Here is a 26,261-nt window from a genome sequence, read left to right as displayed (position 1 = left end):
CATTAAGTACTGAACTCATTGCGAGCTCACAGAACAGGGCTCCGGGCAACCGAGCGGAAATGGAGGAAAACTCGCCTCCCTGCGGACCTGGCATCCTTTCACTCCCTCCTCTCTACATTTTCCTCTTCTGTCGCTGCTGCTAAAGCCACTTTCTACCACTCTAAATTCCAAGCATCTGCCTCTAACCCTAGGAAGCTCTTTGCCACCTTCTCCTCCCTCCTGAATCCTCCCCCCCCCTCCTCCCTCTCTGCAGATGACTTCGTCAACCATTTTGAAAAGAAGGTCGACGACATCCGATCCTCGTTTGCTAAGTCAAACGACACCGCTGGTTCTGCTCACACTGCCCTACCCTGTGCTCTGACCTCTTTCTCCCCTCTCTCTCCAGATGAAATCTTGCGTCTTGTGACGGCCGGCCGCCCAACAACCTGCCCGCTTGACCCTATCCCCTCCTCTCTTCTCCAGACCATTTCCGGAGACCTTCTCCCTTACCTCACCTCGCTCATCAACTCATCCCTGACCGCTGGCTACGTCCCTTCCGTCTTCAAGAGAGCAAGAGTTGCACCCCTTCTGAAAAAACCTACACTCGAAATCCCTCCGATGTCAACAACTACAGACCAGTATCCCTTCTTTTTTTTCTCTCCAAAACTCTTGAACGTGCCGTCCTTGGCCAGCTCTCCCGCTATCTCTCTCAGAATGACCTTCTTGATCCAAATCAGTCAGGTTTCAAGACTAGTCATTCAACTGAGACTGCTCTTCTCTGTATCACGGAGGCCCTCCGCACTGCTAAAGCTAACTCTCTCTCCTCTGCTCTCATCCTTCTAGACCTATCGGCTGCCTTCGATACTGTGAACCATCAGATCCTCCTCTCCACCCTCTCCGAGTTGGGCATCTCCGGCGCGGCCCACGCTTGGATTGCGTCCTACCTGACAGGTCGCTCCTACCAGGTGGCGTGGCGAGAATCCGTCTCCTCACCACGTGCTCTCACCACTGGTGTCCCCCAGGGCTCTGTTCTAGGCCCTCTCCTATTCTCGCTATACACCAAGTCACTTGGCTCTGTCATAACCTCACATGGTCTCTCCTATCATTGCTATGCAGACGACACACAATTAATCTTCTCCTTTCCCCCTTCTGATGACCAGGTGGCGAATCGCATCTCTGCATGTCTGGCAGACATATCAGTGTGGATGACGGATCACCACCTCAAGCTGAACCTCGGCAAGACGGAGCTGCTCTTCCTCCCGGGGAAGGACTGCCCGTTCCATGATCTCGCCATCACGGTTGACAACTCCACTGTGTCCTCCTCCCAGAGCGCTAAGAAACTTGGCGTGATCCTGGACAACACCCTGTCGTTCTCAACTAACATCAAGGCGGTGGCCCGTTCCTGTAGGTTCATGCTCTACAACATCCGCAGAGTACGACCCTGCCTCACACAGGAAGCGGCGCAGGTCCTAATCCAGGCACTTGTCATCTCCCGTCTGGATTACTGCAACTCGATGTTGGCTGGGCTCCCTGCCTGTGCCATTAAACCCCTACAACTCATCCAGAATGCCGCAGCCCGTCTGGTGTTCAACCTTCCCATGTTCTCTCACGTCACCCCGCTCCTCCGCTCTCTCCACTGGCTTCCAGTTGAAGCTCGCATCCGCTACAAGACCATGGTGCTTGCCTACGGAGCTGTGAGGGGAACGGCACCTCAGTACCTCCAGGCTCTGATCAGGCCCGACACCCAAACAAGGGCAGTGCGTTCATCCACCTCTGGCCTGCTCGCCTCCCTACCACTGAGGAAGTACAGTTCCCGCTCAGCCCAGTCAAAACTGTTCGCTGCTCTGGCCCCCCAATGGTGGAACAAACTCCCTCACGACGCCAGGACAGCAGAGTCAATCACCACCTTCCGGAGACACCTGAAACCCCACCTCTTTAAGGAATACCTAGGATAGGATAAAGTAATCCTTCTCACCCCCCCCCCCTTAAAAGATTTAGATGCACTATTGTAAAGTGGCTGCTCCACTGGATGTCATAAGGTGAATGCACCAATTTGTAAGTCGCTCTGGATAAGAGCGTCTGCTAAATGACTTAAATGTACTGCAGTGCATCTCCTCCTCATGCACCAGATTTGCCAGTTCTTGCTGTGAGATGTTACCCCACTCTTCCACCAAGGCACCTGCTAGTTCCCGGACATTTCTGTGGGGAATGGCCCTACCCCTCACCCTCCGATCCAACAGGTCCCAATCGTGCTCAATGGGATTGAGACCCGTGCTCTTCGCTGGCCATGGCAGAACACTGACATTCCTGTCTTGCAGGAAATCACGCACAGAACGAGCAGTATGGCTGGTGGCATTGTCATGCTGGAGGGTAATGTCAGGATGAGCCTGCAGGAAGGGAACCACATGAGGGAGGATGATGTCTTCCCTGTAACGCACAGCGTTGAGATTGCCTGCAATGACAACAAGCTCAGTCCGATGATGCTGTAACACACCGTCCTCGACCATGATGGACCTTCCATCTCCAAATTGATCCCACTCAAGAGTACAGGCCTCAGTGTAATGCTCATTCCTTTGACGATAAACGCGAATCCGACCATCACCCCTGGTGATACATAACCCCGACTTGTCAGTGAAGAGCACTTTTTGCCAGTCCTGTCTGGTCTAGTGATGTGGGTTTGTGTCCATAGGCGACATTGTTGCCGTTGATGTCTGGTGAGAACATCATCTTACAACAGGCCTACAAGCCCTCAGTCCAGCCTCTCTCAGCCTATTGCGGACAGTCTGAGCACTGATGGAGGAATTGTGCGTTCCTGGTGTAATGTTCAGATGTACCAATCCTGTGCAGGTGTTGTTACACGTGGTCGGCCACTGCGAGGACGATCAGCTGTCCGTCCTGTCTCCCTGTAGAGCTGTCATAGGTGTCATTGCAATTTATTACCCTGGCCACATCTGCAGTCCTCATGCCTCCTTGCAGCATGCTTAAGGCACATTCACACAGATGAGCATGGACCCTGGGCATGTTTCTTTTGGTGTTTTTCAGAGTCAGTTGAAAGGTCTCTTTAGTGTCCTAAGTTTTCATAAGCTGATAGTGTCTTAACTGTCCCACAGGTGCATGTTCATTAATTGTTTATGGCATTGAAGAAGCATGGGGAAACAGTGTTTAAACCCTTTACAATGAAGACATGTGAAGGTATTTGGATTTTTATGAATTCTCTTTGAAAGACTGGGTCCTGTAAAAGGGATGTTTCTTTTTTTGCTGAGTTTCATATTTAAGCAATGTTAGAATAAGGCTGTAATTTAACAAAATGTGGAAAAAGTCAAGGTGTCTGAGTACTTTCCGAATGCACTGTATTAAGAAAAGTAAAGTGTATCGTTATCAACTTGGAACATAAAAATAGGGCAGAAAATAATGATCAATACGTGATAGGACTGCAATCTACAACGTTGAATGCAAAATCTAAAGTAAAGAAACATTTTTACTATAAGTTTATGTGCTCCAAGTAGATACAGTACCTTGCGAAAGTATTCACCCCTGTAACGGTTTTCTACTGGTGAAGGAGAGTCGGACCAAACTGCAGCGTGTAGATTTCGATCCATGTTTAATAAAACAACTTAACACGAATCAACACACAAACTCAACAAAACAATAAACGAAACGAAACGAAACGAAAACCGAAAACAGCCTATACATGTGTCTACAAACCTCTAACAAGGACATCAAGACACACAGGACAATCACCCACAATACAACCAAAGAATATGGCTGCCTAAATATGGTTCCCAATCAGAGACAACGGTAAACACCTGCCTCTGATTGAGAACCACTTCAGACAGCCATAGACTCTCCCAGAACACCCCACTAAGCTACAATCCCACTAAGCTACACACCACATACAAAAACCCATGTCACACCCTGGCCTGACCAAAACATAAAGAAAAACACAAAATACTTCGACCAGGGCGTGACAACCCCCCTTGGTATTTTTCCAATTTTGATGCCTTAGAACCTGGATTTAAAATATATTTTTGTTCGGTTGATATAATTTGATTTACACAACATGCCTACCACTTTGAAGATGCAAAATATTTTTCATTGTGAAACAAACAAGAAATAAGACAAAAAAACTGAAAACATAAGCATACATAAATACCCCCCCCCTTTGCAGAGCCACCTTTTGCAGCAATTACAGCTGCAAGTCTCTTGGGATATGTCTCTATACTCTTGTCACATCTAGCTATTGGGATTTTTGCCCATTCTTCAAGGGAAAACTGCTCCAGCTCCTTCAACTTGGATGGGATCCTGCTGGTGTACAGCAATCTTTAAGTCATACCACAGATTATCAATTGGATTGAGGTCTGAGCTTTGACTAGGCCATTCCAAGACATTTAAATGTTTCCCCTTAAACCACTCAAGTGTTGCTTTAGCAGTATGATTAGGGTCATTGTCCTGCTGGAAGGTGAACCTCCATCCCAGTCTCAAATCTCTGGATGACTGAAACAGGTTTACCTCAAGAATTTCCCTGTATTTTTCGCCACCCATCATTCCTTCAATTCTGACAAGTTTCCCAGTCTCTGCCGATGAAAAACATCCCCACAGCATGATTCTGCCACCACCATGCTTCACTGGCGGATGGCGTACTCGGGGTGATGAGAGGTGTTGGCTTTGTGCGAGACATAGCGTTTTCATTGATGGCCAAAAAGCTTCATTTTAGTCTCATCTGACCAGAGTACCTTATTCCATATGTTTCAGGAGGCTCCCACATGCCGTTTGGTGAACACCAAACGTGTTTGCCTATTTATTTATTTAAGCAATGGCTTTTTTTCTGGCCACTCTTCTGTAAAGCCCAGCTCTGTGGAGTGTATGGCTTAAAGTGGTCCTATGGACAGATACTCAAAACTCCACTGTGGAGCTTTGCAGCTCCTTCAGGGTTGTCTTTGATCTCTTTGTTGCCTCTCTGATTAATGCGCTCCTTGCCTGGTCCGTGAGTTTTGGTGAGTGGCCCTGTTTTGGCAGGTTTGTTGTGGTGCCATATTCTTTCCATTATTTAATGATGGATTTAATGGTGCTCCGTGGGACGTTCAAAGTTTCTGATATTTTTTCATAACCCAACCCTGATTTGTACTTCTCCACAACTTTGTCCCTGACCTGTTTGGAGGGCTCCTTGGTCTTCATGGTGCCGCTTGCTTGGTGGTGCCGCTTGCTTAGTGGTGTTGCAGACTCTGGGGCCGTTCAGAACAGGTGTATATATACTGAGATCATGTGACAGATCATGTGACACTTAGATTGCACACAGGTGGACTTTATTGAATTAATTATGTGACTTCTGAAGGTAATTGGTTGCACCAGATCTCATTTAGGGGCTTCATAGCAAAGGGGGTGAATACATATGCACACACCACTTTTCAGTTTTTTATTTTTAGAATTTTATTATTATTTTCATTTCACTTCACCAATTTGGACTATTTTTTTGTATGTCCATTATATGAAATCCAAATAAAAATCATTTTAATATACAGGTTGAAATACAACAAAATAAGAAAAACGCCAAGGGGGTGAATATTTTTGCAAGGCACTGTATAAGGAGGAGTTGGCAAAAAAGCAGAAACAAACAACAGTAGACTTCATTGAAATCAGGACCATCAAGTTTCACATGAAAAGGGATACTGCAAGATTCTGGCAATTAAGTTGATCTACTTACCCAGAGTCAGATGAACTCGTGGATACGATTTTTATGTTTCTGCATGGAGTATGACGGAAGTTAGAGGTAGTTTCGCAAGCCAATACTAATTTGGAATTAGAGCAATGGCTGGAAGTCTACAGGTACGCTTTTTTATTTTCCTCTAGGACATCAGGCATGTGATCTACATTGGCATGTATTCATGGGTGCCAAGGCAAGCTAGGCTTCCCCCAAATGTATATATATATTTTAAATACATACAATAATTTATCTTTCATCGCTCTGTGTTTCATAATTGTCCTTCAATTCGTCAGAGGCTGAATGTATCTCACCGGAGAAAGAATCCCAGCGAGCAAAACAGAACCCATCTGTCTCTGTATGTACAGCCCATCTATCTGATGCTGTCTGGTCAAAAAGAGTATTACATTGTTCCCGCCGTAATATTGAATGCAAGGGAAGCCAGCGAGCATTTGGCCTCCCTTGATGAAAAATTATATAATAAAAAGTGTCAAGCAAAGCCAATTTGGATTTGGCTTCACACCAATCACATCACATCAAAAGCCAATATCATTGACAGAAAAAATGTGCACTGTTGCATCTCCTTATGTTATTGTCCTCCGGTGGCTAGCTGGCTAAAATTGGCCCTTTCCTGAATTAGCCATTGAGAACAGGATTTAGACTTGTGGTTTTACTTAATTATCCGTACTGGACAATGATTATAATGGTGATTCTAATCCAACCACAAATTCATACATTGTGCCTCTGGCCTGAGAGGATGTAAGTTCAATATGTAGCTAGATGTAGTAGGCTAATGTTAGCTGGCTAATCGTTGCCCATGAATGGAAGTTAGGCAAGCAAGCATTTTAGCCAGGTAGCCTAGAACAACAAAAAGTTAAAGCATGTACTGTATAATAGAGTCATAGCCCATTTCGGCAACACAAGAGAGATTAGGATGGCATTGGCATTTCTCTACAAGCAGGGTGAGTCAACATGCTTTTTTCTGCCTATATGCTGACCACACTGCTCGCTTCACGTGTGCGAGTGTTGCAAAATAAATGTACACGTGCATTTTATTCAATCATTGCACCCACACTGCTCGCGAGCGTCTGCGTAGCCATTCGCTAAAATAGAACTTGGTTCTATTTGTGATGCTTGACGCAATGCAAGTCCCGCCTCGCCCATCTCCTCATTGGTTTTTAGGAGCATATACCCACGTGGGTGATTGAAAGATGAACTGAGGTCCATACTCCAGTCGGTAGTGGTAATGCACCTTAAACTTGGTTGCCAACCACCATATCAAGTCCAAAGAAGAAGAATTTTCCTGAAGGAGGAGAGAGTACTAGAAACAAACTCGGTTTACCCTTTTATCTGTCAATTAATTGTCGGAGTAGAGGACCTTGCTGTTGCTAGCTAATTTGTCCTGAGATATAAACATTGGGTTGTTATTTTACCTAAAATAACAACCCAATGTTTATATCCCAGGACAAATTAGCTAGAAACAGCAAGCTAGCTAGCTAAATTGCCCTAAATGTTTAATGCATTTTGACCTGTCCCCAAATCAATATAGTTGGTTCAGAGTTGGTTTTGATATTATTCATGCATCCTTTTTAATATCCATCCAACCTTTTTATGAGAGTAAAGTACATGTCAAATTAAAAATGTCATGACAGGCCTGATGAAAGTTTCGTTACACTTTCCAAATGTCGACAAAACAAAATAAACTACACAAGGTGGGATAATTTTGTGTTGGTAAAATTAATTATGCGAGAAATGTCAGTGGTAACACTTATGCAGAAATATTGATATAATAATCATCCTATCTATGTAAACTTGGAGTCACACAATGTCAATGTTGTGTGGTCCTCCCACTACAACATATCAGGAAAGCATGCAGTTTATTAAGCTACAGATTATATAAATGATGCTGAACTTTACAGGATGGTGAAAGTGCAAGGTGATGAGGTTGATGCTTGACAAATAAAATGAATATCCCTCTAGTGTCCACAATGATAACAGTAATAATAATAATAATAGTAAAGAACAAGAAGGCCGCACACTGTTAAAGTGCCCAATTCACAGGTTTATTGACAATGTTACAATGAAGCGGTGAATTGGGAGCTTTAACAGTGTGTGGGCCTTCTCGTTCTTTACTAGTATTCTTTATTATGACCACATACTTTTGATAATAATTATAATAATCTCCTCATGTAGGCTATACATGCACTCTAGGACAGATAGCGCTGTTGGCTAGAGCACACGTGACAATACTAAAGTGGGCACACACTGTATTACGCATCACTTTTTGTGAGAAAACCATCAGTAGAGTTGAAAATCCAATGGAAACCCATGGGGATTTAAGTGCAAAATGTATGTTTATGTGCACTACGTCATGACACAGCCTTTTATCAGCAAAAGGTCAATTTGATGGAAACATCTCTGGTGGGAAAATGTGCATAATGTTTTCATGCAGATTTTTGAATATTTGCATGAAAATCTGTCGCCAATTGGATGGAAACCTACTGTGCCTCTTATTGTCTCGGCCTTAGGCCTATATCACAGTGGCAAGGCATATGAACTAACAGGATTTATAGTGCAAACAATGCAATAAGGCTTTTTTTCTGGCTCGGCTTCCCCAGTGATTTTACCCATGCACCGCTACCGGACGGACGCTAGGACTTATAGTAAATAAGATTTTAAAACTTTAAAAAAACTAAACTTTACGTTTCCCCTTTTACTTGTGTTGGCATTCCTGTTGCTTGTTGTCAATGTTGTGCTCTTTTTCAGGCAACCATGTGACCTAGTGGGCACATCATTTCAACCTGAGATAGGCTTAAGGACTACATGAGTTCCATGTTTGTCTCTGTTGAACGTTATAACGCCTACCAGTGTCACATACGTGTGCTGTGTGTGTTAAGGTGCACGTATGACTTTAAATGATTATGCGTCCAAATGAGGCATCTGAAATGCGCTTGCGCAGTCTGTCTCACCGGAAGTGATTCCCACGCTCAGACGAGGTCAAAATGGCGACTTGCTACATGTGAAGAGGACATAAGGGAGCCGGCTTTATGCTACAAAAACATGTACAAATCGACATGTAGCAGACTCACAGGTGAACACATAGATAATGTGCTTATCTTTCTGATGCACCCGAATAAAATGTTAATTACTGTGTTTTTGCTCGGTTAGGTAAGCTTGCTAACATAAAACTGTTAGCTATGTACCGGTATGTTATGTATACGTCTGTCAGTTAGCAATGCTGCATGACCTTCGATTTAATCCAGCCAATGTGTGCCAATCTACTCTCGATTCATCTAGTCATTTGACATAACGCTATACACATCGTGTGGTGTTGCAGTGCCAGCACCAAATCCGTCAACTATACTTTGCGTTGAAGAGTTATCTAGCTGCCTAGCTAACTAATGCTAGCACTATAACAAGTTGCTGATGTTAGCTAGGCTGTCTGTAACTCGATACCCCATTAACGATAATATCTTCTGCCCATGGCGCTTGGTCTAAACATTAACACGCATCGTTTGCGGTACGGTTTGGGAAACATAAGGAGCGTATCTTTAATATCAGCGAGAAAAAAAGCAACAAAAAAAAGCAACATTACACACCTGTTTATAATGTTACTGTTCCTACACGGCATATTTCCATTTGACAGTTTTTGTTTAGGAAACAGTGGCATACAGTACATGTGCTAACGTTAATTACAGTGCCTTCGGAAAGTATTCAGACCCATGAGCTTTTTCAACATTTTGTTTAGTTACAGCCTTCTAATATAACCGATTAAATCAAGTAATCCTCATCAATCTGCACACAATACCACATAATGACAAAGCGAAAACAGGTTTTTAGAAATGTTTGCTGATTTTGTTAAATAAAAAACATACGTATTTTACACAAGAATTCAGACCCTTTGCTATGAGTCTCGAAATAGAGCTCAGGTGCATCCTGTTTTCATTGATCATCCTTGATGTTTCTACAACTTGACTGGATTCCACCTTTGGTCAATTCAATTGGTTGGACATGATTTGGAAAGGCACACACCTGTCTATATAAAAGTCCCACAGTTGACAGTGCATGTCAGAGCAACAACCAAGCCATGAGGTCAGGGAGGTGACCAAAAACCTGATGGTCACTCACTCTAGAGTTTTTCTGTGGAGATGGGAGATTCTCCCAGAAGGACAACCATCTCTGCAGCACTCCACCAACCAGGCCTTTATGGTAGAGTGGCCATACGGAAGCCACTCCTCACAATAAAAGACACATGACCGCCTGTTTGGAGTTTGCCAAAAGGCACCGAAAGACACTGACCATGAAAAACAAGATTCTGTGGTCTGATGAAACCAAGATCGAACTCTTTGGCCTGAATGCAAAACATCACGTCTGGAGGAAACCTGGCCCCATCTCTACGGTGACGCGTGGTGGCAGTATCATGCTGTGGGGATGTTTTTCAGAGGCAGGGATTGGGAGGCTAGTTGGGATCGAGGGAAAGATGAACGGAGCAAAGTACAGTGAGATCCTTGATGAAAACCTGCTCAGGACCTCAGCCTGGGGTGAAGGTTCACCTTCCAACAGGACAACAACCCTAAGCACACAGGCAAGAGAACGAGAGGCACCTTTTCATTATAATGTTGAAGAAAATGCGTTCCTAGCGTGTAAGGAATGTGTTTGCTGGCCGAATAAATTCTAGCCAGCTAGCTAATGTTTATAATTATAATTATTTTTGGCTACACTTATGCTAACCCGTTTGCGGTCCTTTTAGCGTTGCTTGCTGGTTAGCTGGCTAGTTAGCTACAGTATTTGGATACTACCGTCAGTGTTTATCATATTTTGCCTATTCCACCATTTGTAGAATGCATACTGGCATTTGAATATAGCGCGGGAGAAGGGAATCTGGACACGGTAGACACATTTTATATGTAGGTGTAGAGGCATTACTCGTTCGGAATTCTATGATCAGAACTTTGTGATCAGAATACTAAAGCTGCATGAACTGTTAAGTCTAGACATGGCTTGAGGTGTGGCTAAGGTGTCTGTGGTTCAGGGCAGGGTTCTGGAATTATTTCAGCCTCCTGAGTTTGAAGAGGCGCTGTTGCGCCTTCATCACACTTTGTAAAGGGACCATTTCAGGTCGTCAGTGATGTGCACACCACGGAACTTTAATCTTCTGACCCACTCGTCTGCGGCCCCATCGATGTGGATGGGGCGTGCTCTGTCTGCTGTCTCCTGTAGTCCATGATCAGCCACTTTGTTTTGGCACTCGCATCCTCCCTGTCATCAGCAAACTTGATGGAGTTGGGGACGTGCTTGGTCATGGAGTTGTGGGCGAACATGGAGTGAAGGAGGGTGCTGAGCACGTACCCCAGGGGGCGCCCGTTAGAGAATGACGAGAATAAATTGGGCCGATATTATACTTTTTCTAATCTATAGTCCCTTTATATAGCAAAACTGCTGCTATACCAGCCGCCACTCACCGCCTGTGCCATGTGTACCTCAATGCCTAGGAATGTCTAGCTGGGAAAATCAGCAGAAAGCGTTAAGCTAACTCATTCTCCAACAGAGATGTGATGTATTGAGAAGTGGATGAATTGGCACAGTGACCAAAATCAAATCAAACTCCTGTTGCAAATGATTGGCTTAGTTGATTCACGAATAATAAAGCTTGTGTCGAACAGGTTCGGATATGCATGCAATAAGAAAGCTAGCAAGCTAATGAAATGGCTATGTGACCTGTTAGCAAAGATTACGATAACTATCCCTTTCATCTGTGGCGTTAACTAGCTAGCATTATTAGCTACTATGCTAGCTAGCTGGTTAGGTGATTGTGGTGCTAAGATATGATCTAATAGCTAGGTAATGTTAGCTGGTTAGTATTTTGAACATGCACCATTTCCCGGCAACGAGCCATCTGCCTTGCAGTGTAACTTTAGCTATTTAACGGTGTACTGATCTGACCAGTAGCATTTGTATCCGTAAATTGACAGTTGATAGTCGGATTAGATTGTCGTAATAGGGACAGAATTGTCTTAAAATGCAGAAATAAATATTGATATTGATTTGGCCCCCCTTTGCTGCTATAACAGCCTCTACTCTTCTGGTAAGGCTTTCCACTAGGTGTTGGAACATTGCTGCAGGGATTTGCTTCCATTCAAATATGTGCATTAGTGAGGTCAAGCACGGATGTTGGGCGATTAAGCCTAGCCCGCAGTCAGCATTGCAATTCATCCCAAAGTTGTTCATTCTGTCAGGGTTCTGTGCAGGCCCGTCAAGTTCTTCCACACCGATCTCAACAAACCATTTCTGTATGGACTTTACTTTGTACACAGAAGGGCAACTGAAACAGGAAAGGGCCTTCCCCAAACTGTTGCTACAAAGTTGGAAGCACCAAATCATCTAGAATGTCATTGTATGCTGTAGCGTTAAGATTTCCCTTCACCAAAACTAAGGGGCCTAGTCCGAACCATGGAAAACAGCCCCAGACTATTATTCATCCACCAAACTTTACAGTTGGCACTATGCATTGGGGCAGCTAGCGTTCTCCTGGCATCCGCCAAAACCAGATCTATCTGTCAGACTGCCAGATGGTGAAGTGGGATTCATCACCCCAGAGAACGCGCTTCCACTGCTCCGGAGTCTAATGGCGGCGAGTTTTACATCACTCCAGCCAACGCTTGGCATTGCCCTTAGGCTTGTGTGTGGCTGCCCATTTCATGAAGTTCCTGCCAAAATAATGATTGTGCTGCCGTTTCTTCCAGAGGCAGTTTGGATGTCTGTAGTGAGTGTTGCGACCATGGACAGACAATGTTTACATGCTGCTGCACTCGGCAACCCGTTCTGTGAGTTTGTGTGGCCTATTAGGAATTTATACACTTGTCAGCAACGGGTTTGGGTCAAATAGCCAAATCCAGAAATATGAAGGGGTGTCTACATACTTTTGTATGTGTAGTACCAGTCAAAAGTTTGGACACTTACTCATTCCAGGGTTTTTCTTTTTACTATTTTCTACGTTGTAGAATAATAATGAAGACATCAAAACTATGAAATAACACATGGAATCATGTAGTAACCAAAAATGTGTTAAACAAATCTAAACATATTTGAGATTCTTCAAAGTAGCCACCCTTTGCCTTGCCAGCTTTGCAAACTCGTGGCATTCTCTCAACCAGCTTCATGAGGTAGTCACCTGAAATGCATTTCAATTAACCGGTGTGCCTTGTTAATTTGTGGAATTTATTTAGTTCTTAATGTGTTTTGAGCCAATCAGTTGTAAAGATAGCACTATTTGGTACAAGACCAAGTCCATATTATGGAAAGAACAGCTCAAATAACCAAAGAGAAACAACAGTCCATCATTACTTTTAGACATGAAGGTCAGTCAATCTGGACAATTTCAAGAACTTTACATTTTTCTTCAAGTGCGGTTACAAAAACATTCAAGCACTATGATGAAACTGGCTCACATGACGACTGCCACTGAAAAGGAAGACCCAGAGTTAGCTCTGCTGCAGAGGATAAGTTCATTAGTTACCAGCCTCAGTTTACATCCCAAATAAATGCTTCAGTTCAAGTAACAGACACATCTCAACATCAACTTTTCAGAGGAGACTGCGTGAATCAGGCCTTCGTGGTCGAATTGCTGCCAAGAAACCACTTCTAGGACACCAATAAGAAGAGACTTGGTTGGGCCAAGAAACACGAGCAATGGACATTAGACCGGTGGAAATCTGTCCTTTGGTCTGATGAGTGCAAATTTGCGATTTTTGGTTCCAACTGCCGTGTCTTTGTGAGACGCAGAGTAGGTGAACGGATGATCTCCGCATGTGTGGTTCCCACCGTGAAGCATGGAGGAGGTGGTGTGGGGGTGCTTTGCTGGTGACACTGTCAGTGATTTATTTAGAATTCAAGGCACACTTCACCAGCATGGCTACCACAGCATTCTGCAGCGATCCGCCATCCCATCTAGTTTGGGCTTAGTGGGACTATAATTTGTTTTTCAACAGGACAATGACCCAAAAGATACCTCCCAGGCTGTGTAAGGGATATTTGACCCAGGAGAGTGATGCTGCATCAGATGACCTGGCCTCCACAATCCCCCGACCTCAACCCAATTGAAATGATTTGGGATGAGTTGAACTGCAGAGTGAAGGAAAAGCAGCCAACAACTGCTCAGAATATGTGGGAACTCCTTCAAGACTGTTGGAAAAGCATTCCTTATAAAGCTGGTTGAGAGGATGCCAAGAGTTTGCAAAGCTGTCAAGGCAAAGGGTGGCTACTTTGAAGAATCTCAAATATATGTTGATTTTGACACTTTACCGTTACTACATTATTTCTTAGTTTTGATGTGTTCACTATTCTGCAATGTAAAATAAAGAAAAACTCTTGAATGGGTAGGTGTTTCCAAACATTTGCCGTGTGTGTGTGTATAGATAGATCTCTCTCACATGTAAAGTGTTGGTTTCATGAGCTACACAAAAGCTTGTTACACTAACATTTTGTGCACAAATTTGTTCATCCCTATTAGTGAGCATTTCTCCTTTGCCAAGATAATTCATCCACTTGACATGTGTGGAATATCAAGAAGCTGATTAAACAGCACGTGCAGTTTTGTCACACAACACAATGCAACAGATGTATCAGGTTTTGTGGGAGCGTGCATTTGGCATGCTGACTGCAGGATTGTCCACCAGCACTGTTACCAGAGAACTGAATGTTCATCTCTCTACCATAAGCCGCTATCAATGTCGCTTTAGAGAATTTGGCAGAGCGTCCAACCGGCCTCAACTGCATGCCGTTGGGTTTGCGAGCGTTTTGCTGATTTTCAACACTGAACAGAGTGCCCCATGGTGGCGTTGGGGTTTGGGATGGAATAAGCTACGGACAACGAACACAATTGCGTTTTAGCGATGGCAAATTGAATTAATAGAAATACCGCGACGAGATACCGAGGCCCATTTCTTTTAAGGTGTCTGTGACCAACAGATGCATATCTGTATTCCTAGTCATGTGAAATCCATAGATTAGGGCCTAATGAATTCATTTATATTGACTAGTTTCCTCATATGCGCTGTAAGTCTGTAAAATCTTTATTGTAGCAGGTTGTGTTTTTGTTCAGTTATTCTATATATTTTTTTACTACATCTTTTGGGAAGGTTCAGTGTATTCGGCGCATGTGATAACTTAAACTATGGGCAGATTTGAGTCATTGTTCGTTTTCATTTTTTCCCCCTCCTACCCTCGCTCTTCATGTTTTAGATATTATGCAAATTTATGGCTTGGTAGAAAATGTCATCGCCATTGAGCTAGTTCTCATAGTAGCAGGAAACTGCAGCAACTGATATGAGCGACGGCGAGAAATGTGATGAGATACCTCGCTCTATTCAATCGTAGCAGTTACAACCCGCCCATTTCTTGACAGATGGCTGAACTAGCCAATTGATTCGTTTCGAATTTCATTCTGGCAGCTGAGCTGTTTAGAGATGCGTCCTGACAGTGGGGGAATAAGAAAATAAAAATCCGCCATCGCGGAAAATGACCACACGTTATCACAGAGCAATGAGAACATCTCTGACATTATGTTGAACCCTTTTCCATTGAGTAGATATTTTCTATTCTCAAACTAAACTGAAAATGTTGAAGACAAACATTTCCTAGACAGCCATGTATGCATTAATGCATACATTTTGAAATCAAACAATACATTAACTCATTGTTTTTTACCAAACTACATAATGGTTATAACTGTATTTGAATGCTAAATCTCTTGATAAACTAGGTCAATTTAGATGGCATAGGCCTACTCACAATACATGTGAAGGCATATTCAATAGAAGTATATATAAGTGAAACAACTCAGACTGCTGAACCACTTGGGAGCCCAAGGCACTGCCTCTCGGTGCAAGAGGCGTCATTTACATTTAAGTCATTTAGCAGACGCTCTTATCCAGAGCGACTTACAAATTGGTGCATTCACCTTATGACATCCAGAGGAGCAGCCACTTTACAATAGTGCATCTAAATCTTTTAAGGGGGGGGGTGAGAAGGATTACTTTATCCTATCCTAGGTATTCCTTAAAGAGGTGGGGTTTCAGGTGTCTCCGGAAGGTGGTGATTGACTCCGCTGTCCTGGCGTCGTGAGGGAGTTTGTTCCACCATTGGGGGGCCAGAGCAGCGAACAGTTTTGACTGGGCTGAGCGGGAACTGTACTTCCTCAGTGGTAGGGAGGCGAGCAGGCCAGAGGTGGATGAACGCAGTGCCCTTGTTTGGGTGTAGGGCCTGATCAGAGCCTGGAGGTACTGAGGTGCCGTTCCCCTCACAGCTCCGTAGGCAAGCACCATGGTCTTGTAGCGGATGCGAGCTTCAACTGGAAGTCAGTGGAGAGAGCGGAGGAGCGGGGTGACGTGAGAGAACTTGGGAAGGTTGAACACCAGACGGGCTGCGGCGTTCTGGATGAGTTGTAGGGGTTTAATGGCACAGGCAGGGAGCCCAGCCAACAGCGAGTTGCAGTAATCCAGACGGGAGATGACAAGTGCCTGGATTAGGACCTGCGCCGCTTCCTGTGTGATGCAGGGTCGTCGTACTCTGCGGATGTTGTAGAGCATGAACCTACAGGAACGGGCCACCGCCTTGATGTTAGTTGAGAACGACAGGGTGTTGTCCAGGATCACGCCAAGGTTCTTAGCGCTCTGGGAGGAGGACACAGTGGAGTTGTCAACCGTGATGGCGAGATCCTGGTTAGCAGTCCTTCCCGGGAGGAAGAGCAGCTCCGTCTTGCCGAGGTTCAGCTTGAGGTGGTGATCCGTCATCCACACTGATATGTCTGCCAGACATGCAGAGATGCGATTCGCCACCTGGTCATCAGAAGGGGGAAAGGAGAAGATTAATTGTGTGTCGTCTGCATAGCAATGATAGGAGAGACCATGTGAGGTTATGACAGAGCCAAGTGACTTGGTGTATAGCGAGAATAGGAGAGGGCCTAGAACAGAGCCCTGGGGGACACCAGTGGTGAGAGCACGTGGTGAGGAGACGGATTCTTGCCACGCCACCTGGTAGGAGCGACCTGTCAGGTAGGACGCAATCCAAGCGTGGGCCGCGCCGGAGATGCCCAACTCGGAGAGGGTGGAGAGGAGGATCTGATGGTTCACAGTATCGAAGGCAGCCGATAGGTCTAGAAGGATGAAAGCAGAGGAGAGAGAGTTAGCTTTAGCAGTGCGGAGCGCCTCCGTGATACAGAGAAGAGCAGTCTCAGTTGAATGACTAGTCTTGAAACCTGACTGATTTGGATCAAGAAGGTCATTCTGAGAGAGATAGCGGAGAGCTGGCCAAGGACGGCACGTTCAAGGGTTTTGGAGAGAAAAGAAAGAAGGGATACTGGTCTGTAGTTGTTGACATCGGAGGGATCTGTAGAGTGTAGGTTTTTTCAGAAGGGGTGCTACTTCGCTCTCTTGAAGACGGAAGGGACGCTGAGTTGAGCCAGCGGTCAGGGATGAGTTGATGAGCGAGGTGAGGTAAGGGAGAAGGTCTCCGGAAATGGTCTGGAGAAGAGAGGAGGGGATAGGGTCAAGCGGGGTTAGAGGCAGATGCTTGGAATTTAGAGTGGTAGAAAGTGGCTTTAGCAGCAGCGACAGAAGAGGAAAATGTAGAGAGGAGGGAGTGAAAGGATGCCAGGTCCGCAGGGAGGCGAGTTTTCCTCCATTTCCGCTCGGCTGCCCGGAGCCCTGTTCTGTGAGCTCGCAATGAGTCGTCGAGCCACGGAGCGGGAGGGGAGGACCGAGCCGGCCTGGAGGATAGGGGACATAGAGAGTCAAAGGATGCAGAAAGGGAGGAGAGGAGGGTTGAGGAGGCAGAATCAGGAGATAGGTTGGAGAAGGTTTGAGCAGAGGGAAGAGATGATAGGATGGAAGAGGAGAGAGTAGCGGGGGAGAGAGAGCGAAGGTTGGGACGGCGCGATACCATCCGAGTAGGGGCAGTGTGGGAAGTGTTGGATGAGAGCGAGAGGGAAAAGGATACAAGGTAGTGGTCGGAGACTTGGAGGGGAGTTGCAATGAGGTTAGTGGAAGAAAGGAGGAGTGGAAAAGAAGGAGGCAGCATCTAGTAAAGATGAGGTCGAGCGTATTGCCTGCCTTGTGAGTAGGGGGGGAAGGTGAGAGGGAGAGGTCAAAAGAGGAGAGGAGTGGAAAGAAGGAGGCAGAGAGGAATGAGTCAAAGGTAGACGTGGGGAGGTTAAAGTCGCCCAGAACTGCGTCACTGCAGTCCCTGGTTCAAATCCAGGCTGCATCACATCCAGCCGTGATTGGGAGTCCCATAAGGCGGCGCACAATTGGCACAGCATCGTCCGGGTTTGGCCGGGGTAGACCATCGTAAATAAGAATTTACGGTTTGCGGTTTGGCTCTCGGACGGAAGGCAAGCGGTTTGGCTCTCGGACGGAAGGCAAGCGGTTTGGCTCTCGGACGGAAGTCAAGCGGCGTTTGGCTCTCGGACGGAAGGCAAGCGGTTTGGCTCTCGGACGGAAGGCAAGCGGTTTGGCTCTCGGACGGAAGGCAAGCGGTTTGGCTCTCGGACGGAAGGCAAGCGGTTTGGCTCTCGGACGGAAGGCAAGCGCCCTGATTAAAAGCAGTGGTTTGCTTTCGGACGGAAGGCAAGCGGTTTGGCTTGGGGAAGGCAAGCGTTTGGCTATGGGAAGGCAAGCGACATCTTGGCTCTCGGACGGAAGGCAAGCGTTTGGCTCTCGGACGGAAGGCAAATATTTGGCCATCTCGGACGGAAGGCAAGCGGTTTGGCTCTCGGACGGAAAGGCAAGCGGTTTGGCTCTCGGACGGAAGGAAGGCAAGCGGTTTGGCTCTCGGACGGAAGGCAAGCGGTTTAGCTCTCGGATGGAAGGCAAGCAGTTTGTCATCTGTAGCACCATAGACTCCACTGATCAGCCAAAACAAGCTCAATAACTCAATGCATACACATACTCCTATTGAATATGCATTCGCATGTATTGGGAGTAAGACTATGCCATCTAACCCTAGTTTATCAAGAGATTTACGATTCAAACAAAATTATTACCGTTATGTAATTTTGGTAAAAACAAAGGAAAATGTATTGTTTGATTTGAAAATGTATGCAATGCATACATGGCTGTCTGGGAAATGGTTGTCTTCAACATTGTCAAATGTCATTTTGAATTTCGTCCTAAAATATTGTCCATCGGTTTCCTAGACCCCCGAGGATCAGCGTGGCGAGGGTGTTGTTGCCTACGTTCACCACATGGGCTTGGCCTGTCAGGAAGTCCAGGATCCAGTTGCACAGGGAGGGGTTTGGGCCCTGAGCTTAGTGATGGGCTTGGATGGCACTATGGTGTTGAAGGCTGAACTGCATTCTTACATGGTATTCCTCTTGTCCAGGTGGGTTAGGGCATTGTGTAGTGCAATGGAGGTTGCATTGTACGTGGACCTGTTGGGGCAGTATGCAAATTGTAGTGGATCTAGGGTGTCAGGTAAGATGGAGGTGATATGGTCCTTAACTGGCCTCTCGTCTCGTGTTTGAGCTGTTGAATTGTGACTCCACTTTGTCTCTATACTGACGTTTTGCCTCTTTGATTGCCTCATAGTTCTTCCAGAGCCAATTCGCTTTTAAACAAAACCATGTAAAGTCCTTGGACTATAAGGACTAATGTTAGGCTCTTTTAGTCCATTGTTGGGCTAGCCTCTGTTATAGCAGAGAAGCATAAATTACTTTTCTAGCAAGCCCAAAACAGTGGACATTTTGGGCAGATGATGCATATTCATGTCATGAACAGGGTTGTTTTGTGTTTTTAGGTCTGGTTGGTGTGAGTGTGAACCAGAAACTATTTGGTAGAAATGCCATTAGAAATCACAAGAGTGCTCGCAGCCTCATCCAGATGTCCAGGAGAGACCCATCACAATGGATTCACCACCTCAACTTCTTGAAGCGCCAGGTAAGTCGCATGCCGCCCATTTTATCAGGCAACAACAACACTGTTTTGTAAGTGATAGGGCACAATCTAAGGACAGAATGTTGTCTATCATACCAATTGACTTCTCAGTCCATGCTCATGTAACCTAGTTGGCCTATATGTACCAGGTAATGTCAGGACATGTACACAGGATTAGCTGTATTATACTTGCAGCTGTATAGGCTATGTCATGGGCAGCCGCCACTTATTGATAAAAAATAAGACAACAACTAGCTCGATGTGTTACATGTTTTTGTCAGCTGCATGTTATGCCAGTGCCACCTAACCGTGTTGTGTGCCAATGTACAAGTATGACTTTCACTGCTTGTACTTTCAAAGGAGGAATATGTGCCAATAGAGCGCCTTTATCTTCACACCCACTATCTGCTCTACCCCCCTCTTCCCAGTATGTGATGAGGAGTAACAATGCCCTCTATCAGAGAGCTAAACCTAAGCAAACAGCCATCTTGACTGTCCTCGAGGACCATCGTGATGACGGCATGGACAGTCAGATGCGGCAAGTCCCAACCATCGACCATGTGCCTATGGTCACCGATGTCACACCACAGCCAGAGACCACAACCACAAATATGACTGCAACACCTGTCTCAAGTCCTGTCTCGACTGTGGCAGCACTTGCTGTGTTGAAACCTCCCTCCAGCAAGACTGTGTCACCACCACAGACAAAGGCTGTGTCCAGTGCAGCTGAGTCTGGGACTGAGATGTTAGAGGTGCCCCATGTGCAGGTGGAGTCTGATGAAGCCAGGGAGGCTCGGCTGGAGAGGCAGTGGAAGGAGCTCAAGGTGGACCTGGCTGAGCTTCCAGATGTGTACGCCAAACTTTCCAAAATCAAACTCACAGGTATGTTAAGGACTAGGCTATGCATGCCAGACTACTTGGTAACCAAAATCAAGTCTTAATTGCTTAGTGATCAAACTTTAGCAAGCATTGACAGTGTTATGATTTTAGCCTTTTTTTTGTTGTCCGTAAAACCGAAGGAACATGTATGAAAGCATGTCTTATTTTTAATCAAGCATGTGCACAATTTGGTCTAGGGTATTGCTTCACCTTTCACAAAGATGGGAACTTGTAGCATTCGCATATACTCTGGGATGCAAACTCGTCACTTTTCCGCGATATCCGCCATTTTGATTTCAAAATGGGTTGTCCACATGAATCGTGTAGATCCTAAGAAAAAAGGTTTGGTGTATGTTTCTCGTATTGAAAATATTGACTGAGCACAGAATGAATCCTCACTCGTCCTTCAATGAGAATATCAGAGTTCAGAGCGGGATGTCCTATCAGAATGAGTGCTTTATCCAATATCTTCAAATTTAGGTGGCAGTTGCCGAATCAATATAATTCTATTTTTCTGGTGTTCCTTAAATTTGGTTTGGTGCCTAACTTTTGGGAGCTGGGGGGGGGGGGGGGCGCGTGAGTGTGTAAAGTTGTCTGAAGAGTAGGCTAGTAATGGGGGTGGGGGGTCTCAATAACAGTTACGTAACGGATATTATTTTTGACGGTGTATCGTTTTGACTACTATAATATAATTTTTTCGCTAGTTAGCTGTACCTGCACCAAAACTCCATTATTTTTCCTTCATAGATTGTTCTCCATCTTCTTTTTAAATAGGAGCCGATTTTTGTTTTCTGCACTTTTTTCCATTACTTTTTTTCTCATGACGCTTTGCAGCAGACATATGGTGAGCAATATGTTTGGAACATCGAATTGCAATTCATATCTCATCGGCAGCCAAGTATCGTGATAATATCGTATCGTGAGGTTCCTGGCAATTCCGGGCCCTACTAAATATGGTTTCATATAGTGTTTTCTCCCTCTTACTGCCATAATGAAAATGCAGATTAATATGTGTTAATATTTTTGATTACATTCCTCCTGCCAAATCACAGGTAGGCTGTTGGATATGAGCAAATCTGCCATTTTCTGCAGTAGCCCATTCAATGTGTTGTATTGAGTAGAGGTGTGAATATCAGGGACCGGTTATTGTGTAGCACAGGTGCAGAATGTATAGAAAACTATCGTGATACTTGACCTCGTATCACATCGTTAGTAAAATGTTGTTATCGTGACAACACCACTCCGAAATTAACCAAACTTTCTAGCAGTTTACACAGAATTTTCTTGTTTCCGTGTCACCCTTTTCTGGCACTCACCAGTTTGCATTCCTGATCCTGTTCTGCCAGTAATTGCCCAAAGCTGTAGTCATATAATTGATATGGAAATTATGGTGGGTATTCAAGTATGATAAGCATGCATGTTGCTTGTGTGTGTAGGTATGATGTTGATATTATTGTCTGGTTGTTTCAGCGTTAGTAGTGTGGACGGCAGCAGCTGGTTTTGCCATGGCTCCAGTGCCCTTTGACCCTGCCACCTTCTTCCTGGCATCCCTCGGGACAGGGCTCGCCTCCTGCACTGCCAACTCCATCAACCAGGTCAGTTGCGTCACAGCTGTGTGCGCGTGTGTCAAAATGGTCATGCAGAGTAGCCTGCCTGGGCATTCTTGGTTTGGTTTCAGACATGGTCTTGTTATTGCAGTGAGATATGTCCATCGGTAAAGCACAATTAGCTGTGTATATAGGCCTGCTGTATTATTAATGAATGTATTATTGTGGACTATATCCCCTCCCCGTGATGAACTTTGTTTTACATGGAGAACAAAAGCCAAATATTTTGTTCCTGGCACTGTATGGGGTGGTTAATAGCTCAAAACTTTAATGATTCTGCATTTAACATCTTCCCCTGGTCAACCCCAGACTTAAAAAACATTAAAATCACTGTAATCGGTCCCGAGTGGTCAATTTTTTACTTTTATTTCTCCCTCTTAAGTTGTTTCTCTGAAAGATGGATGAGGTCTCATTTCAACGGCTGGCAAGATTACAGTTGGGTTCTGAAACGCGTAATAGATTTTCATTGCACTTTACACAAACATGAACTCACTGGCTGACAGACATGCACACACACACAGTACTGTCCCCTCGTCGTGCACTTCATGTTGTTCTACAAAACATTGCGGGAGCCATTGACAGCACCTTTGAACTTTTAGTTAAATTCCTCTCTCGCTGCGTATCTAAAAAATGCATTAACAGGCGACTCAAACTGGAATACTGTTATTATTTGTCTGCTGAAGGCTTTTTTTGTACCAAAAAATAAAGGGACCGCTGCGCCTGGACACTTAAAATGGCTGGAATAATCAGACCTCGCTGAGTGTTGACGCTGTTCGCTGGAATGCGCTCCATGACTTAAGAATATTAGTTTAATGGACAACCTCTCCCTCAGCCCTGGGTTGAACCCCAATTAGCTGCAGCCTTCTGCCTGTAATTTGTCCAGGGCCCTGATTACACTGCAGGTTCCTGCCCTAGGGGCCAGACAGCAGGGTTATGTTCACTCAGGTAGGCTCCAAACCGAAGAAAACCGACTAAAACTGGGAGGGACTAACCTGAACTAGTCCAATGAGAAATGCTTGTTTTTGTTGCAAAATGTGTTCGGTTGTAAAACCCTCCCTTAGCCCTAACACTAGCCCAGCCTTCAACAGCCAAGTTCCAGGCAGTGTCCCCTCTCTCGTTTAGAGCTGGAATTAGGTTATTTTCTCAACCGGTTCACAATGAACGGAACTTATAATTTGTCCCAACAATCCAAAACTCTTGGACCTGACCTTTCAGGCATGTAGTATTTTCTCTAGTCTAGCGTGTCATTGTCAGTGTGACATCTGTATGAATAGAGTCAATCCATCAAACAAACCAAAATTGGCATTGTCCCGTCAATGACTTCTTGGAACAAAACTCTGCCTGCCTTGCCCCTTCAATTTACCTCTTCACCCATCTACCTTACACTGGAGCAGGAGTGTAAAATATCCTATAGGTTGACAATTATGTCTCCTTCTCTAAAAGCAGTGGCAGGTTGGTAGTCTCTAATCCCCAGCTGTAGGGCTCCAGGGCCCCGGCCCTGAGGAGTTCAGTGCTGAGAGATGGGAGAGGCGGTAGCCGCCACATGTCCGTCCCTGTGTGTCCGTCCGTCCCTGTGTCCGTCCGTCCCTGTGTGTCCGTCCCTGTGTGTCCGTCCGTCCGTGTGTCCGTCCGTCCCTGTGTGTCCGTCCGTCCCTGTGTGTCCGTCCGTCCCTGTGTCCGTCCGTCCCTGTGTCCGTCCGTCCCTCCCTGTGTGTCCGTCCGTCCCTCCCTGTGTGTCCGTCCGTCCCTCCCTGTGTGTCCGTCCGTCCCTGTGTGTCCGTCCGTCCCTGTGTGTCCGTCCGTCCCTGTGTGTCCGTCCGTCCCTGTGTGTCCGTCCGTCCGTCCCTGTGTGTCCGTCCGTCTGTCCCTGTGTGTCCGTCCGTCTGTCCCTGTGTGTCCGTCTGTCCCTGTGTCCGTCCGTCTGTCCCTGTGTCCGTCCGTCTGTCCCTGTGTGTCCGTCCGTCTGTCCCTGTGTGTCCGTCCGTCTGTCCCTGTGTGTCCGTCTGTCCCTGTGTGTCCGTCCGTCCCTGTGCGTCCGTCCGTCCCTGTCTGTCCGTCTGTGCGTCCGTTCCCCTGTCGTCCGTCCCCTGTGCGTCCGTCTGTCCCTGTGTGTCCGTCCGTCCGTCCCTGTGTGTCCGTCCGTCCCTGTGTGTCCGTCCGTCCCTGTGTGTCCGTCCGTCCGTCCTGTGTGTCCGTCCGTCCCTGTGTGTCCGTCCGTCCGTCCCTGTGTGTCCGTCCATCCTCTGTGCGTCCGTCCGTCCCTGTGCGTCCGTCCGTCCCTGTGCGTCCGTCCGTCCCTGTGCGTCCGTCCGTCCCTGTGCGTCCGTCCGTCCCTGTGCGTCCGTCCGTCCCTGTGCGTCCGTCCGTCCCTCCGTCCGTCCCTGTGCGTCCGTCCGTCCCTGTGCGTCCGTCCGTCCCTGTGCGTCCGTCCGTCCCTGTGCGTCCGTCCGTCCCTGTGCGTCCGTCCGTCCCTGTGCGTCCGTCCGTCCCTGTGCGTCCGTCCGTCCCTGTGCGTCCGTCCGTCCCTGTGCGTCCGTCTGTCCCTGTGCGTCCGTCTGTCCCTGTGCGTCCGTCTGTCCCTGTGCGTCCGTCTGTCCCTGTGCGTCCGTCTGTCCCTGTGCGTCCGTCCGTCCCTGTGTGTCCGTCCCTGTGTGTCCGTCCCTGTGTGTCCGTCCGTCCCTGTGTGTCCGTCCCTCCCTGTGTGTCCGTCCCTCCCTGTGTGTCCGTCCGTCCCTCCCTGTGTGTCCGTCCGTCCCTCCCTGTGTGTCCGTCCGTCCCTCCCTGTGTGTCCGTCCGTCCCTCCCTGTGTGTCCGTCCGTCCCTCCCTGTGTGTCCGTCCGTCCCTCCCTGTGTGTCCGTCCGTCCCTCCCTGTGTGTCCGTCCGTCCCTCCCTGTGTGTCCGTCCGTCCCTGTGTGTCCCTGTGTGTCCGTCCGTCCGTCCCTGTGTGTCCGTCCGTCCGTCCCTGTGTGTCCGTCCGTCCCTGTGTGTCCGTCCGTCCCTGTGTGTCCGTCCGTCCGTCCCTGTGTGTCCGTCCGTCCCTGTGTGTCCGTCCGTCCGTCCGTCCCTGTGTGTCCGTCTGTCCCTGTGTCCGTCCGTCTGTCCCTGTGTGTCCGTCCGTCTGTCCCTGTGTGTCCGTCCGTCTGTCCCTGTGTGTCCGTCCGTCTGTCCCTGTGTGTCCGTCCGTCTGTCCCTGTGTGTCCGTCCGTCTGTCCCTGTGTGTCCGTCCGTCCCTGTGCGTCAGTCCGTCCCTGTGCGTCAGTCCGTCCCTGTGCGTCAGTCCGTCCCTGTGCGTCAGTCCGTCCCTGTGCGTCCGTTCGTCCCTGTGCGTCCGTCTGTCCCTGTGCGTCCGTCCGTCCCTGTGTGTCCGTCCGTCCCTGTGTGTCCGTCCGTCCCTGTGTGTCCGTCCGTCCCTGTGTGTCCGTCCGTCCCTGTGTGTCCGTCCGTCCCTGTGTCCGTCCGTCCCTGTGTGTCCGTCCGTCCGTCCCTGTGTGTCCGTCCATCCTCTGTGCGTCCGTCCGTCCCTGTGCGTCCGTCCGTCCCTGTGCGTCCGTCCGTCCCTCCGTCCGTCCCTGTGCGTCCGTCCGTCCCTCCGTCCGTCCCTGTGCGTCCGTCCGTCCCTGTGCGTCCGTCCGTCCCTGTGCGTCCGTCCGTCCCTGTGCGTCCGTCCGTCCCTGTGCGTCCGTCCGTCCCTGTGCGTCCGTCCGTCCCTGTGCGTCCGTCTGTCCCTGTGTGTCCGTCCCTATCTGTATCAAGTCAGCCGCTGTCATTCTTAATTTTCTTTATAGAAATTTGTTCGGGGCAAGGAAGGACATGATGATTCATCTTTCATTTAGAGTACTAGATCTTTCTCCTTTCATCATCTCCTCCCAGCACAGTAGTCACCAGCCAGGCCTAGTCAGAACAGAAGCCTGGGGCTTGGGTGAAGGTGAGGTGGGTCTCGGGCCCTACAAAATCAGTTAAATTAGTGTGATTTGGTTTTATTTTCCAGGTTTCCGTTTTTCGCGCTAAAAATCATTAGACCGATGTTAGCATTGTTTCTGTAGTGCTCATCTGATTGCAGTGTTTGCACGACAAATGGCCACTGGATTGACGCAAATAATCATGAGCTCATTCTAGTGGTAGACCAACACGCACACAGACGCGGGCATTCCTGTGCCATTTCAGAAAGT

At 47.0% G+C, this 26,261-nt stretch overlaps 1 protein-coding gene across 1 annotated transcript in view; it reads left to right on the top strand.

Annotated features, from left to right (window-relative positions):
* Positions 1-8,651: 8,651 nt before the first annotated feature.
* LOC115144281 (protoheme IX farnesyltransferase, mitochondrial) overlaps positions 8,652-26,261 on the top strand; it is a 77,791-nt gene continuing 60,181 nt past the window's right edge. Inside the window, exons 1-4 of the mRNA XM_029685185.2 lie at positions 8,652-8,768; positions 19,469-19,608; positions 20,034-20,487; positions 21,955-22,079. Of these exons, the coding sequence (XP_029541045.1) occupies positions 8,738-8,768; positions 19,469-19,608; positions 20,034-20,487; positions 21,955-22,079 (750 nt within the window). The 5' untranslated portion in view covers positions 8,652-8,737. The remainder of the gene's footprint in view (positions 8,769-19,468; positions 19,609-20,033; positions 20,488-21,954; positions 22,080-26,261) is intronic.

This window comes from Oncorhynchus nerka, linkage group LG16, assembly GCF_034236695.1.
Source record: "Oncorhynchus nerka isolate Pitt River linkage group LG16, Oner_Uvic_2.0, whole genome shotgun sequence".
In the NCBI taxonomy this organism is placed as follows: domain Eukaryota; kingdom Metazoa; phylum Chordata; class Actinopteri; order Salmoniformes; family Salmonidae; genus Oncorhynchus; species Oncorhynchus nerka.
This window is presented reverse-complemented; position numbering and strand designations above follow the sequence as displayed.